Below are 14,666 nucleotides of genomic sequence, written 5' to 3' on the forward strand. Positions count from 1 at the left end.
TACTATATCAGAAGTTTATCATATCAGAATGTGTCATACATTGTATATTCATACAGGTGCATGAATGGGACCTGGGGACTGCATTTAATACAGCCAGGTGTTTATCATTTTCAGAGTTTACCAGAACGAGAGATTCTACTGTATTTATTAAGTGGCCATCAGCTTAAAGGCCAGTTCACACAGTCTGCTAACCTGCTTTGTACTGCAGCAAACAAACTAATCATTTCCTATGGGCCCTTTTACATACAGCGGTTACGGCCCTGGGTAGAAAGTATTGGCTGGTATAGATTTACCAGACATATACATGCTCCTGAAGAGAGCGTTTATGGCAGATTGGGAAAACAGCTGTACTTCTATTGCATTGTTGTGGCAGGCACCCACTTCCTGTTCCTGTGACACCATGAGCTCAGATCAGACTGCTTGGTGTCACAGAACACAGAGTGCGCAATTTCTTCACAGCGCTGCCATAATCTGTCGTAATACACTTGGGTCCCCAACAGGTAGAGTGTGCGGCTGCACAGCCCTACTACTAAGCACACAAATGAATCTTACCTCCTTTTATTTTCTTTTGGAGGTGTCTGATCGCTCCTGCGATCCTTTGTTGTTTTTTCTTTTTTTTTTTTTATCAGGCTTTAGGGGCCCATACATTCAGCCGATTTTTGGCTGATCGATATCGATTGATCGCAAATCGATTGACCAATCGATCGATTTGCAGTCGATTTCAATCGATCTGACAAGTTGGAAAAATTTGGCTACTCTCTGGAGATGGCTCATCAATTTGCATTGGACCTAATGGAAATCTGATGGCAACAAAATGCCATCAGATCGATTTTCAATACATTTCATACTGAAATCTATTGGAAATCTGTTCCTAGTAAAAAATGTTCCTAAACACATTAGATAAATCAGAAAATCTACTGATGATCTATCTTCTGCTAATCTAACAAGTGTATGGCCACCTTTACAGTGCCTGAGTTTTCCTCCCTCCCTCTCCTTCCCACCCTGTCCTGAATTGAATAGGATGGCGATCCGTCCTCTTCTCCTCCTCTCACAGGCATCAGCCTATTAGAGTGCTTCGATCCCCTGACACTCTGAGGCCTGGAACCCACTGAAAACCGCAAAACGCAACCGCTAGCGTTTTGTCTGAGCGGTTTGCAAGCGGATTCATGCGCGTTTTTGGTCGTGTTTTGCAACATTGTATTTTTTTCCCCAGCGGGTGCCTAGCGTTTTGCGTTTTTATCCTGATTGGTCCTGTGAATTATTTTTCATTTTGTTACAGTGTGCTGAACCACAAAACGCTAGCAAAACCGCTCAGTTTAGGTTTTGCTGAGCGTTTCTGCTAGCGTTTCAATACTTTACATTGAAGCGCTAACGCTCCCAAAATGCTGCACGTCCTGCGTTTGCGTTTCTGGGAAACGCAAACGCTCCTGTGGAAGTTGCCCCATCCATTAACATCAGCTGAGCGTTTTGGCAAAACGCTAGCGTATCGCAGCGCTGCCAAAATGCTCAAAAAAACGCTCTTGTGGGTTCCAGCCCTAAGGGCTGGAACCCACTAGAGCATTCTGGGAGCATTTGCGCTTCAGTGTAAAGTATTGAAGAGCTGTCAAATCGCTGATGAATCGCTACACATAGCGATTTGTGTGCATTTTTAAATTACTGCAAACTGTAAAAAAAATTATAATACATTGAAAGGACTAATCAGAATTAAAATCGCAAATAGTTATCAATCACTGGCAAAAACTTACACTTTGCAAAATCGCTATCAAAATTGCCAGAAAATTGCTTATGAAATCGCTTACAAAACGCTACTTAACAAAGCTAGCGATAGTGCTAGAGATTTGTAGTGGGTTCCAGGCCTAAGGGACATGCATGAATTTAGCAGTGTTCCACAACCCTGTCCTCAACGCCCCCCAACACTGCATGTTTTGTATCTATCCACAGAGGTAGTTAATCAGCTCTGCTGAGACACTAATGACCCCACCTGTGTAGGTTTGTGGTTTTCTGCAAAACCTGTACTGTGTTGGTGGGCTTTGAAGACAGGGTTGGGGAACTCTGAATTAAAGAGAATCTGTAACCAAAAACAGCAGCCCAAACAGCAGCCAGAAACGCAAACGCTCCTGTGGAAGTTGCCCCATCCATTAACATTAGCCCAGCGTTTTGGCAAACTGCTAGCGTATCGCAGTGCTGCCAAAACGCTGCCAAAAGCGTTCCTGTGGGTTCCAGCCCTGAGGGATAGCCGAGTGTCCCTTGTACAGAGCTGCACTAGATAGCAGAGCTGAACGGATTTAAACAAAGGGGATTTCTTTCCCTTTTGTTTACTAACGGCCTGCTAGCCACGATCACAGCTAGAAGGCTGATCACGGACCGGAGCTCCGTGAATCGTCAGGGAACAATTGCGCATGGGCGCACGCGTTCCCTGCTAAACTGCAGCTCAAGGACTTGACACCAATTGGTGTTAGGCGGTCCTGGGGCTGCCGCCGCGGTCACGCCCATTGGCATGATGCGGTCGTTAGGTTGTTAAAGTGTAACTGAGATGGGCGTTGGGGGTTATTTATACTTACCTGGGGCTTACTCCAGCGCCATTAGGTGTGTGGGCTCTCCTGCCGTCCTCTCCAACTGCTCCATACTCTAGGACAGTGACAAGTCCCATGAAGCATTACAATACTCTGACAGCTCTAAGCATAACTCGGGGCGGCAGAGGCATGATGGGATTTGTAGTTTTGTCACAGCTGACTTGCCAAGGTTAGCCATCACTGTTCTAGGAAATCGCCCCAGTAATCCGGCCAGTCGTGCACTTATGTGCATGCGCGGCCTGCTGCGCTCCCGTGTCAGGTAATGTTCTGTGCCTGCACGGTACTACTGCCCCAGGTAAGTATAAATAACCCCACAACGCCCATCTCAGGTTTACTTTAAAGTGTAACTGTCGGGCATAAAATAAAAAATCAATTCTTTATTTTTATTTGGTAAACAAGTAATAAGTATGCTAACCAGGCAATCCCAAAGTTAAAATCACTATTACTTTTCCTGTTGATAAATGATCATTCCCCAGTTTACCTGACTTATTTGGTACACACAAAGGAAGTTGCAGGGCATGCTGGGTTGTCCTTTTTTCCTTCTCTACTTCCCCTCAGACTTAACTAATGCAGCCTGATTGGCTGAAGCCTCTTTCCCTCCTGTTTTCCCCTTCCACGCCTCTGTTCCTCCCTGATTGGCCAATATTTCTCATGCTGAGACAATGCACTTTCTATAGCGACGGGAAATCAAGCAGAGGAGAGTAAGGGAGGAAATGACATCAGGATTGGCTTCAAAATAGCCACAGTTAAAATGGGAAATGCTAAGAAGGAATGTCTCTTGTTTTATTGTAGAAAAATCACTAAAATCAAAAACTTGGACAGTGCAATACATCTGTTATGGAAGCAGAGCAAGTATTACTACTTATGTGTTTTTTTTTTCCTGAGAGATAATATGGCTGACAGCTCTTCTTTAAATGAAGTGAATATATGAGAAAGGTACAGGTTGCGTGGAGTTTGTGTGTGAAGTCTTCGAGCCTCACATAAACCTCTGCCGCTGATAAACTCAGACATCTGACAGTTCCGTGTGAACACGATCCCCCCCTCTCCTGGCGAGGACACGTCGGATGCTCTATACTCTGCTGCACAGTATAAAGTCACATACATAACACAGTAAAGGTGGCCATACACTGGTCAATTTGCCATCAGATCAACCAACAGATAGATCCCTCTCTGATCGAATCTGATCAGAGAGGGATCGTATGGCTGCCTTTACTGCAAACAGATTGTGAATCGATTTCAGCCTGAAACCGATCACACTCTGTGAAGCAGCCGCTGCCCCCCCTGCATACACTACCTGATCCGGCCGGCACGAGTCTCCGCTCTCCTCTTCTCCGTGCTCCGCTCCAGCTTCACTGAACTTCCTGTCTGGGGGAAGTTTAAACAGTAGAGGGCGCTCTACTGGTTAAACTTCCTGCCGGGACAGGAAGTTCAGTGAAGCCAGCCGGACTCAGAGCCCAGCGCGGAGAAGAGTAGAGCGGGAGCTCGCGCCAGCCGGATCAGGCAATGTATTGCAGCTAGCGTCGGTCATTCGAACGCCGCTATTGACGCACTCCTAATCCACCGGCGAGAAGAGTAGAGCGGGAGCCCAGCGCGGAGAAGAGTAGAGCGGGAGCTCGCGCCGGCCGGATCAGGCAATGTATTGCAGCTAGCGTCGGTCATTCGAAAGCCGCTATTGACGCACTCCCAATCCGCCGGCGATCGAGCAAAATCTTCCACACGGACGGGAATCGACGGAAATGATTCATTTCATCTGCTGTATATCGGCAGGAAAATCGTTAGGTGTATGGGTCCCTTAACACAGGTTAGACGTCCAAACACAGCATTATAAACAAACCGATACATAAAAAAAAAAGTTTTGCAGACACAGCCATAATGGTGGGTTAGACAGTACAGTAGCTGCAGATTGCTCAGCAAGCTCCTGGTGAAGCAGAACTCCTAGGAGTGTGTAAGGGGGCTGAGAGGAATCAAAAAGCTCCTTAATAAATGCTGTGTAAAGCAGAAATTATCCTTCCTAGAACAGAAGGTATTTGCGATAATTCAGGCTGTAGTGAGATTAAAAAAGGGACCCACAATGAATCACTGCTGAATATGCAAATCATCCTTTGTTGTCCCTGTAAGCTAGCCACCCCTCCAGAACCGCTGGAATGCAATAATGTGTCAGCTTGTTAATTGAAAAGAGAGCCAAACTAATCCAACATGCATAAGGATTGTTTCTTTCTGGTTCCGAAAAGCCTCCTTACATAACAGTAATAGAAAGATAGAGATTGTCATCTTTATTCTCTTTTGGACAACATCAGCTACCTTGCCATAGTGTTCATCTTCCAGCAGTAGAGCAACGCATATGGTCAGTGTAGTCAAAACATGTAATTTGCACATAACTCCTATTCTGTGATTTAGAAAGTATTAGAAGCAAAGGACTAGCATGACAGCCAGGCAAGTACACTTTAGTATAAATTAAGTACAAAATTATATAGAACACACTAATCAGCCACAACATTAAACCCAGTATCCACAGAACTATTAGCGACAATGATGTTTAAATATTTCTATGTTGGTATTCATGACCCAAGGCCAACACTGACGCCACACAGACCTAAATCTCACAGAGAGGCATAAACAAACAATTCTGAACATGTGAGATTGTCCTTATATGCCACCTGATGACAATGACCTTAAACACACTAAACACACAGATTTAAAGAAACTCTGCAGATCTTTCAAGGGAGACCAGATGATGACCTTTTGAACTTTTCTTCACTATCCTGCTACCATAAGGGCCTGTTTCCACTACACGCAGATTGGATGCAGAAAAACTGACTCCAATTAATGCCTATAGGAAAATGTGCATCACAAAAATCGCGTTTAGTGGTAACAGGCCCATAGACATTCATTGGAGTCAGTTTTTCTGCATCCAATCTGCGTGTAGTGGAAATTGGCCCTAAGTGTTTACACAGCCACACAGAGGTTTAATGACCTCTACTTAGTCTTCAGGTTAGCTTCCACTGCAGTCGCTAAAGTACAGCTTTGCAATGAAAAAACAAAAAGGGAACACAGGCAAGTTCTAAATAGGATAAGTATGTTCATATGTTTATCACATCACGCCACTTCAGGTAAACTATAGACTGTTTAAAAAGAATCTGTAAGGAAAAAAAAAAAAAAGCATCCCTATGGGGTACTTACCTCAGGAAGGGGAAGCCTCTGGACCCTAAATAGGCTTCCCCCATCCTCCGCACCCTCCGGGATCCAGCGCTGGCAGCCCCCAAAAAACTTCCCCACGAGTAGCACAGACGCAGTAGGGGCTTCAGCGCATGGCAATATTTACCGCGCCTCACTCCTGCGCAGCTGCAGTACAAGTTTCCACTCCGGCACTCTACTGCGCAGGCAACTCGCACCTGCACAATAGAGTGGACCCGATCAGGCTCGGCTATTTCCGCTGAAACCCATGGGAAAGCCGCAACCTCACCTGCGCTGGAGCCGGGAAGGTAAATATTGCAAGCACTACTGCGCGACAGACAACATTTTCAGGGGCTGCCAGCACTGGATCCCGGGGGGGGGGGGGGGGGGGGGGGTGAAGAGGACGGAGAAAGCCTCATTAGGATCTAGAGGCTTCCCGTCCTGAGGCAAGTATACCCAGGGGCTGCTGTTTTTTGTTACAGATTCTCTTTAATTCAGAGTTCCCCAACCCTGTCTTCAAAGCTCATCAACAGTACAGGTTTTGCAGAAAACCACAAACCTCCACAGGTAGGGTCATTAGTGTCTCAGCAGAGCTGATTAACTACCTCTGTGGATAGATACAAAACATGCAGTGTTGGTGGGCGTTGAGGACAGGGTTGTGGAACACTGCTTAAAGGATACCACAACTGACATGTGGCATAATGAGATAGACATGAGTATGTACAGTGCCTAGCACACAAATAACTAGGCTGTGTTCCTTTTTTTCTTTCTCTGCCTGAAAGAGGTAAATATCAGGTATGTAAGTGGCTGACTCAGTCCTGACTCAGACAGGAAGTGACTACAGTGTGACCTTCACTGATAAGAAATTCCAACTATAAAACACTTTCCTAGAAGAAAATGGCTTCTGAGAGCAAGAAAGAGATAAAAAAGGGGGAAATTCTTATCAGTGAGGGTCACACTGTAGTCACTTCCTGTCTGAGTCAGGACTGAGTCAGCCACTTACATACCTGATATTTACCTCTTTCAGGCAGAGAAAGAAAAAAGGAACACAGCATAGTTATTTGTGTGCTAGGCACTGTACATACCCATGTCTATCTCATTATGCCACATGTCAGTTGTGGTATCCTTTAATTCATGTATGTCCCTTAGGCCTGGAACCCACTGCAAATCTCTAGCACTATCGCTAGCTTTGTTAAGTAGCGTTTTGTAATCGATTTCATAAGCAATTTTCTGGCAATTTTGATAGCGATTTTAAAAAGTGTAAGTTTTTGCCAGTGATTGATAACTATTTGCAATTTTAATTCTGATTAGTCCTTTCAATTTAATATAATTTTTTTTTACAGTTTGCAGTAATTTAAAAACGCACACAAATCGCTATGTGTAGCGATTCATCAGCGATTTGACAGCTCTTCAATACTTTACACTGAAGCGCAAATGCTCCCAGAATGATCTAGTGGGTTCCAGCCCTTACTGTTACTCAATGCACCAAAGAATGACCAGAACCACTTATTAAAGTGAACCTTAAGTCAGAAAAAAAAATGAGTTTTACTCACCTGGGGCTTCTACCAGCCCCCTGCAGCAGTCCTGTGCCCTCACAGCCACTCACTAATCCTCTGGTCCCCCGCTGCCAGCTAGTTTCGTTTTTGCCGACAGGCCTGTCAGGACTGGCCACGCGTAGCTTTCTCCGCATTCCCGACTGTAATTAGCGCTATTGCGGGCAGCAACGCGTACAAAAATACGTACGCGTTGCTGCCCGCAATAGCGCTAATTACAGTCGGGAATGCGGAAAAAGCTACGCGTGGCCAGTCCTGACAGGCCTGTCGGCAAAAATGAAACTAGCTGGCAGCGGGGGACCAGAGGATTAGTGAGTGGCTGCGAGGGTGCAGGACTGCTGCAGGGGGCTGGTAGAAGCCCCAGGTGAGTAAAACTTTCTTTTTCTGGCTTAGGTGTCCCTTTAAAGATGCGTCTGTTCCTATTTCACATTTACAAAATCTACCAACAGCTACACAAGAAGCAACCAAAACCATTCATGTAAAATATGTGGCCAGTCAAACTGCACAGTTGTGTATAAACTTTGTTGATCTGACAGGTCAACTGTGAAGGAAAATGATTGCATGTGAAGTACGGAAGTTGCAAAACTCCACTCCCACTGTCTCGTTACACAAACAGCAGCTGGACCTGCCCTCCCCATACAGAGCTTAATTGTGGGCCAAGACAATCGGTAAGATCGATATGGGTGGTAGCTTCAGCTCAATTACTAAAAACTGTTTGTACCAACGAATATCTGAAGTGTGTAGTCATATGAGACAAGATAACAGTAAAGTGCCCAATTCTGCTGTAATCTTGCTTGTGAAATTCAGCTGTTTAACTGGCTGGTTGTCAGTGGACACGAGGTTCTCATAACTGCAACTCTGCAGTGAACTCTATAATGCACTGGGGAAACCCAGCAATATAGCCACAGCTAATAAACTGGTGGTACACCTTATAGGCTGCAAGGAGAGTCTATTTTTAACTCCCACCAGCCTACATACGCTCCGATAGTATGGGTAGTATGTTAAAGGACACCTGAAGTGAAAGGGATATGGAGACTGCCATATTTATTTCCTTTTAAACAATACCAGTTACCTGCTGATCTTTCATGCACCATTGGTGTCTGAATCACATACCTGAAACAAGCATATGGTAAATGCAGTCTAACTTAAAGGCTGGCACATGCATCCAATTTTGATTGGTCAATGACTAGCCAATTCTACCATTTCCCTGTAGTAGGAGAGCTTGGCCGCTCAAGTCTGTTCATAGTATCCAAAGTCTGTCGGCACTCATACTAAATGGAGGTGGTAAAATTGGTCAATGACTGGCCAATGAAAATTGGATGTGTGTATGCACCTTACAATGAGGTTAAAAAAAAAAAAGGGAGATAAAAGCTTTAGGCCTCATTCACACCTAAAATAAAAACCGCAAGTGTTTTGCATTTGTGTGCTTTTTTTTCCCCCCTCCTGGTGCTCCACTGCACGCTGTGTTTCTGGTAAAAGCGCTTTTCCAGAGCGGTTTTGTAATTCACTTCCCTGACGCAAGTCAGGAAGTGAACTCTTTGACCCGGAAAAAAAAAAAAAATACAATGAATTCTCAAAAAGGAACGCAATCGTTTTTGTGAGCGTTTATCGCTCTTCCTATACCTTCCATTATAGTAAAAACGCCCCAAAAATAGTACAGGCACCGCTTTGTTAAACGCACAGCGCACGAACCACGCCGATATGAACCTTCTCAGAGATTCATTGCACAAGCATTTTGTGGCCGATAAAAAAAATATAAAAAAAAAAAATCGCCTGCTGCGCTTGAAAAAAAAGGCCAAAACCGCCCCTAGTGTGAACCAGCCGTAACTCACCTGGGGCTTCTTCCAGCCCCTAGCAGTCTGTCCTAGACTGAGGTTCCGCCGTGCTCAAGGGTGCTGCTGTCCCCGTCGTAAGATTGCGACCTGTGGCAGGGTCACGGTCTTCTGCGCTTGTGCAGTTCACAAAGACTTGAACTGCACAAGAGCAGAGCACTGCCAGCCACAGGAGCATGATCCCGAGAGGAGGCTGGCCCACCCAGGCATGCACAGAAGACCACGACCTAGCCACGCGGGATGGCGGCAGCCTAGAGCACTGTGGAACTTCAGCCTGGGACAGACTGCTAGGGGCTGGAAGAAGCCCAGGTGAGAGACGGAGCCGAGGTTGCTTAAAAAACACAATAATTCGGCCTCCAGCAATCGCTGGAAGCCGAATTATTTCATTACCCCACTATCGATGGCGGCCTGGAGTGGGAATAGTAAATTAAACGGCCCGGACTTGTGCAGAAGCAGAATCAGCCATATACCGGCTGTATTCTGCGCCCAAGTCTACCGGCGCCGATTTCAAATGTACTCGTTTTCCTAGGATAAGCAATCCATTCTTCACATTGGGAATACAGATATACCTTGGTTGCTGAATCGTGCCTGCAGAACCAAACCTTAGCTAAAGGGTAGCTTTATGGATCACAACAATCCTTGCAGCACTTTGGTGACACCACTCCATGCTCTGCTGTGTAAAAGGTGCACACTAACGATACAATCTCGATTGTACAATCTTATCAAAACCACGTAGTGGAAAGGTAAACTGAGTACATATACTGTGCATGGATACTTTTGGTAGTTCCTCGTAGAAGTGTTACGGAGTGGAACAGCGAAACGGGAAAGCATGGTGAGGGAACAGGAGGACTTAAGGGGCTAGAAGACACCCCGGTTAAAGGGAAAAAAGCTAAAATCAGCTTTACTCACCTGGGGTTTTCTCCAGCCCCTTGCAGCAAACTGTCCCACACTGACCGCTCAGCTCTCCGCCGCCGTCCCAGGCTCCCCACGCGGTGCAGAGGCCAACCTCGAGGTCGTCCTTACTGCGCCTGCTTGAAGCGCCTATGTCAATCAAGGCCATGTTGTCCGCAGCTTACTCCGTCTGCACAGTAAACAGCGTATGTGGCCTTGATTGACAGCAGCGCTTCACGCAGGCGCAGTAAGGATGACTTCGAGGTGGCCTCTGCACAATGCAGGGAGCCCGGGACAGCAATGGATAGTGCAGCCGTCATCGTGGGACAGTCGGCTGCAAGGGGCTGGAGAAAGCACCAGGTGAGTAAAGCTGATTTTTACTTTAACCCTGATGATTCCTTTAAAGAGACTCTGTAACATTAAAAAGATCCCCTGGGGGGTACTCACCTCGGGTGGGGGAAGCCTCCGGATCCTAATGAGGCTTCCCACGCCGTCCTCTGTCCCACGGGGGTCTCGCTGCAGCCCTCCGAACAGCCGGCGACTGTGCCGACTGTCAGTTCAATATTTACCTTTGCTGGCTCCAGCGGGGGCGCTGTGGCGGCTTTCCGTTCCGAACTACACGGAAATACCCGATCTCATTCGGGTCCGCTCTACTGCGCAGGAAACTTGCGCCTGCGCAGTAGAGCAGACCCGACGGCGATCGGGTATTTCCGTGTAGTTCGGAGCCGACAGCCGTCAGAGCGCCTGCGCAGGAGCCAGGAAGGTAAATATTGACGTCACCACTGCCCGGACTCCACGGAGGGCTGCAGCGAGACCCCTGACGGATGGAGGACGGCGTGGGAAGCCTCATTAGGATCCGGAGGCTTCCCCCACCCGAGGTGAGTACCCCCCAGGGGATCTTTTCATGTTACAGTTCCTCTTTAAGTAACTGTGCATTACTTTGTGCAACCAAGATTGTGTCATTAGTGGGCACCAGTCAGGCCAGCTTTGTGGCTGATTAAATACCATCAGGGAAAGTGAAGCTGTTGCTCAGAGCAACCCCATGACATCTGATGGGTTGCTATGGAAGACAGCTACTCCCCTGCTATGGACCATGGGAGGCCGGACTGGTTGCCCTTAGTAACGGCCCAGGGCTCCCAGGGAGCAGGCATGTGATTGGCTGCCTGAGTAGCAGGCCTGTGATTGGCTCTCCCAGGTAGCAGGCCTGTGATTGGCTGTCAGTGAGGCCTGTGGTGTCGGTGCATCCCCGGTGTCGCCCGCCCGGCACTCACCGCTCTCTATCTCGTTCCCTTTCTTGGCGGTGGCGGCGTTGCCCATGGCGGGGGAGTGCTAGGGGGGGCCGCTCTATCCGTCTCTACTCCGCCGCCGCCTCCACCGCACGTCCAGGAGCTCCGCCGGAAGTGACGTCCCGACTGGACGGACACGGGGCGGAGCGTTGTTACGGGAGACGCTGGGCGCCACCCCTCCCCCTGTCACTCGGCGTACTCGACCTCCATCCATGCCTCGTATGCAGGCCCGGCGTCCACACAGCACAGCTCCCTGTCCTTCAGCATCTGGCCTCCCTGGCACAGTTCACTGTATCCAACCTCATAGCTCCCAACTGTCCCTCTTTCCTCATGTGTCCCTCTTTCAGGACTTTGTCTTTCTATGTAAATATATATATTTCTCTACTAAAAATGTGTTTGATTTTAAACTTTATTACCATCCTTTAAATTGATATATTACTAATTTTAAAATGTTAATATGAAGTAAAATGAACCAGGATAGAAAGGACCAGTGTGGTTTGAATTCTAAAACCACTTATTTTTCTTATGAACTCTTTATGGTATAAGTGACTAGAGGTGTGATGGGGCGTGATCAGGGGTGTGGCCTAAGTGTCCCTCTTTCTCTTCTGAGGAGTTGAAAGGTATGCAACCTCCATACTGTGGCATACCTGGAAAGCATAGCTCCCAATTGTCCCCGTCCATCTCCTCATTTATCCCTCTTGAAAAAATCTATGTAAATATATTTTTCTACTGAAAAATGTGTTAAACTATTCCCAACCTTTAAATTCATATATTTATTTTCAAATGTTAATATGAAGGCTTTAATAGGTACATCTGGAAAAGTAAACCCCCTCGCATACAAAGTAAGACTCTATGGGCTCTATTCATAAAACTTTCCCGCAAGTTTTCCGCTCAAAACAGCGGACTTTCCCGACCATTTATCCAAGTGGGGATTCATAAAAGCTGTTCCCGCATGAAAATCTACAATCCCCCAGCAGAGCGAGAAATTTCCGCCTTCTCCAGTGTTTTTCTAGATTTATCTAGATAAAAGTAACAAAATGGCCATTCATAAAGTTTAGAGGAAGCGGTATGTGTACGGGAAATACCGCTTCCTCTGATTTTGCGGATTACATACAAGTGAATGGGACAGACCTCCCAGAGAGAGCAGTGCACGGAGGGACTCTGCCGGCTGAAGTGTTTCCGCATGCCTTCCGACAGCTTACCGCCAGCTTTCAGCGGGAGATCTCCGCTCTTGCATCGCAGCTGGCAAGATTTTTATGAATTACCACCCAGAAGTCTAAAATACCGCTGCGGTATTTTCCCTCCAGGAGTTTTTTCGCCAAACATTTTTTATGAATAGAGCCCTTTTTAGGCCTAAACATGCAGGGGGCCTGGCACTACCTGATGTACAAAGTTACTATCATGCAGCAGTTCTCACCAGATTGGTTGACTGGCATAGACACACAGATGCCAAACAGTGGGCTAGACGTGAGCAAACCATGACTCTGTATCCCCTAATTAATCTGCCCTGGTCGTCATTTACCCCGGAAGGAGATTGGTCTTGTTCAGATCTGGTTAATAACACTCTGAGAGTCTTCTCTAAGATACGATCCACAGTCACCATGGCCGACCCCGTTGATACCTATCTGGGACAACCCGGCTTTCCTACCCGGTTGTGATCCAGGCTACCTGAAAAGCTGGAAGGATGCTGGAGTTACTAAAGCCCAAGATATGTTTCACTCAAATAAGTAAGCCTCCCTGATCGAACTGAAAAATAGATTTCAAAGTCCCAATCTAGACTGGTGGGGATCAATACAGATTAGACATTTCCTTCAATCCGCAAACCTTTCTCCCTCCTCAATACGCTCCCCTACTGAATTTGAGAATATGTGTCAAGCCGGGGACCCCTTGAAAATACCCTCTCCTTGATCTATGGCCTACTCTCTAATCCAGATGTGGACTCTTTGCCCTTTTTCACAGCCTGGGAATCAGATCTGGGATTCACCTTCTCTACTGCCCAAAAAACGTCTATGTGCATTTATGCACATAAGACATCTTCGACGACACGTATCCAGGAAATTAACTATAAAATTCTAGCACGCTGGTACTATACCCATAAAACTGGCTAGCATCTTCCCAGACAGGGATCCTAGATGTTGGAGGCCTCTGAAGGCTCTTTGCTCCATATTCTATGGGACTGTCCCAATATTAAAGCGCTCTGGAAGAAGATTGAAACTATTCTTAAAGAGATGTCCAATAGAGATATCCTGTTTCCACCACAGTTCTATCTTCTTAACCTCAATAATTGGCGTATGAAGTCTTATAAGGGGTCCGTGGTAAGACACATCTTAAATGCAGCTAAAACACCGATTTTCAGGAGATGGGGAACCAATAATATCCCGTCCATTTCAGATATTGTCTGGGAGTTAGATTTAATCTATGATATGGAAAACAATGTGTACTCTATACAAGGTAGATCTGAAAAGTTCACAAAAATTTGGAGGATTTGGCTGATATACAGATACTCTTCGGAGTTTAAACAGAGTCTAGAAGCTGAATGATGGACATCCTATATTATATACTTGGCTCCTCTTTTCCTCGAGTCCCTTGACGTTGCCAAACACCCTGTGATAACTAACGAGCATTCTACATCCGTTCTGATAACACCCCTGAGACTCCCCCGGTTATATGTTGTTGTTTATATTGCTATTATTTTAAGGAAAAAAATCATAAGAAAATATAGAGGTAAACAATCAATAGCTCGCCTCTTACAGAAATATGTTACACCTTCTGTAGTTTTCAGTTTATACATTGAAATGCTTTTCATAATCTAATTTTCCTGTAATATGTTTTTCATGGGATTTTAAACATTTAATAAGCTGTATCTGGCCATTACATTGTACGGACATTAAAGAGACACTGAAGCGAGAATAATTCTTGCTTCAGAGCTCATATCAGGGGCACGTGTGCCCCCTGCTAAAACGCCGCTATCCCGCGGCTAAACGGGGGTCCCTTCACCCTCAAACCCCCCCCTGCAAAATCAACGACCAAATTGGTCGTAAATTTTGCTCTTCCTGGAGGCAGAGCTAACGCGCATCGCCGCCTCTCCCCCGCCCCTCTCAGTGAAGGAAGACTGAGAGGGGCGGGGGAGAGGCGGAGGTACGCGTCTGATAGACGCGTGGGAGGCAGGGCTGCGGAGGTTAGCCCTGCCCCAATGCGGAAGAGATTCTGTGATGTACGGAGGGGATTTGGGGGTGAAGGGACCCCCGTTAAGCCGCGGGATAGCGGCGTTTTAGCAGGGGCACACATGCCCCTGCTAACTATGAGGTCTGAAGCGAGATTTATTCTCGCTTCAGACTCTCTTTAAACTTTTTTGTC

At 46.5% G+C, this 14,666-nt stretch overlaps 1 protein-coding gene across 1 annotated transcript in view; it reads right to left on the bottom strand.

The window, feature by feature from the left end:
- PRKACB (protein kinase cAMP-activated catalytic subunit beta) overlaps window positions 1–11,446 on the bottom strand; it is a 137,140-nt gene extending 125,694 nt beyond the window's left edge. The window contains exon 1 of the mRNA XM_068239143.1: window positions 11,295–11,446. Within this exon, the coding sequence (XP_068095244.1) occupies window positions 11,295–11,340 (46 nt within the window). The 5' untranslated portion in view covers window positions 11,341–11,446. The remainder of the gene's footprint in view (window positions 1–11,294) is intronic.
- Between the last annotated feature and the right edge of the window lie 3,220 nt (window positions 11,447–14,666).

Source organism: Hyperolius riggenbachi, chromosome 6, assembly GCF_040937935.1.
Source record: "Hyperolius riggenbachi isolate aHypRig1 chromosome 6, aHypRig1.pri, whole genome shotgun sequence".
In the NCBI taxonomy this organism is placed as follows: Eukaryota; Metazoa; Chordata; class Amphibia; order Anura; family Hyperoliidae; genus Hyperolius; species Hyperolius riggenbachi.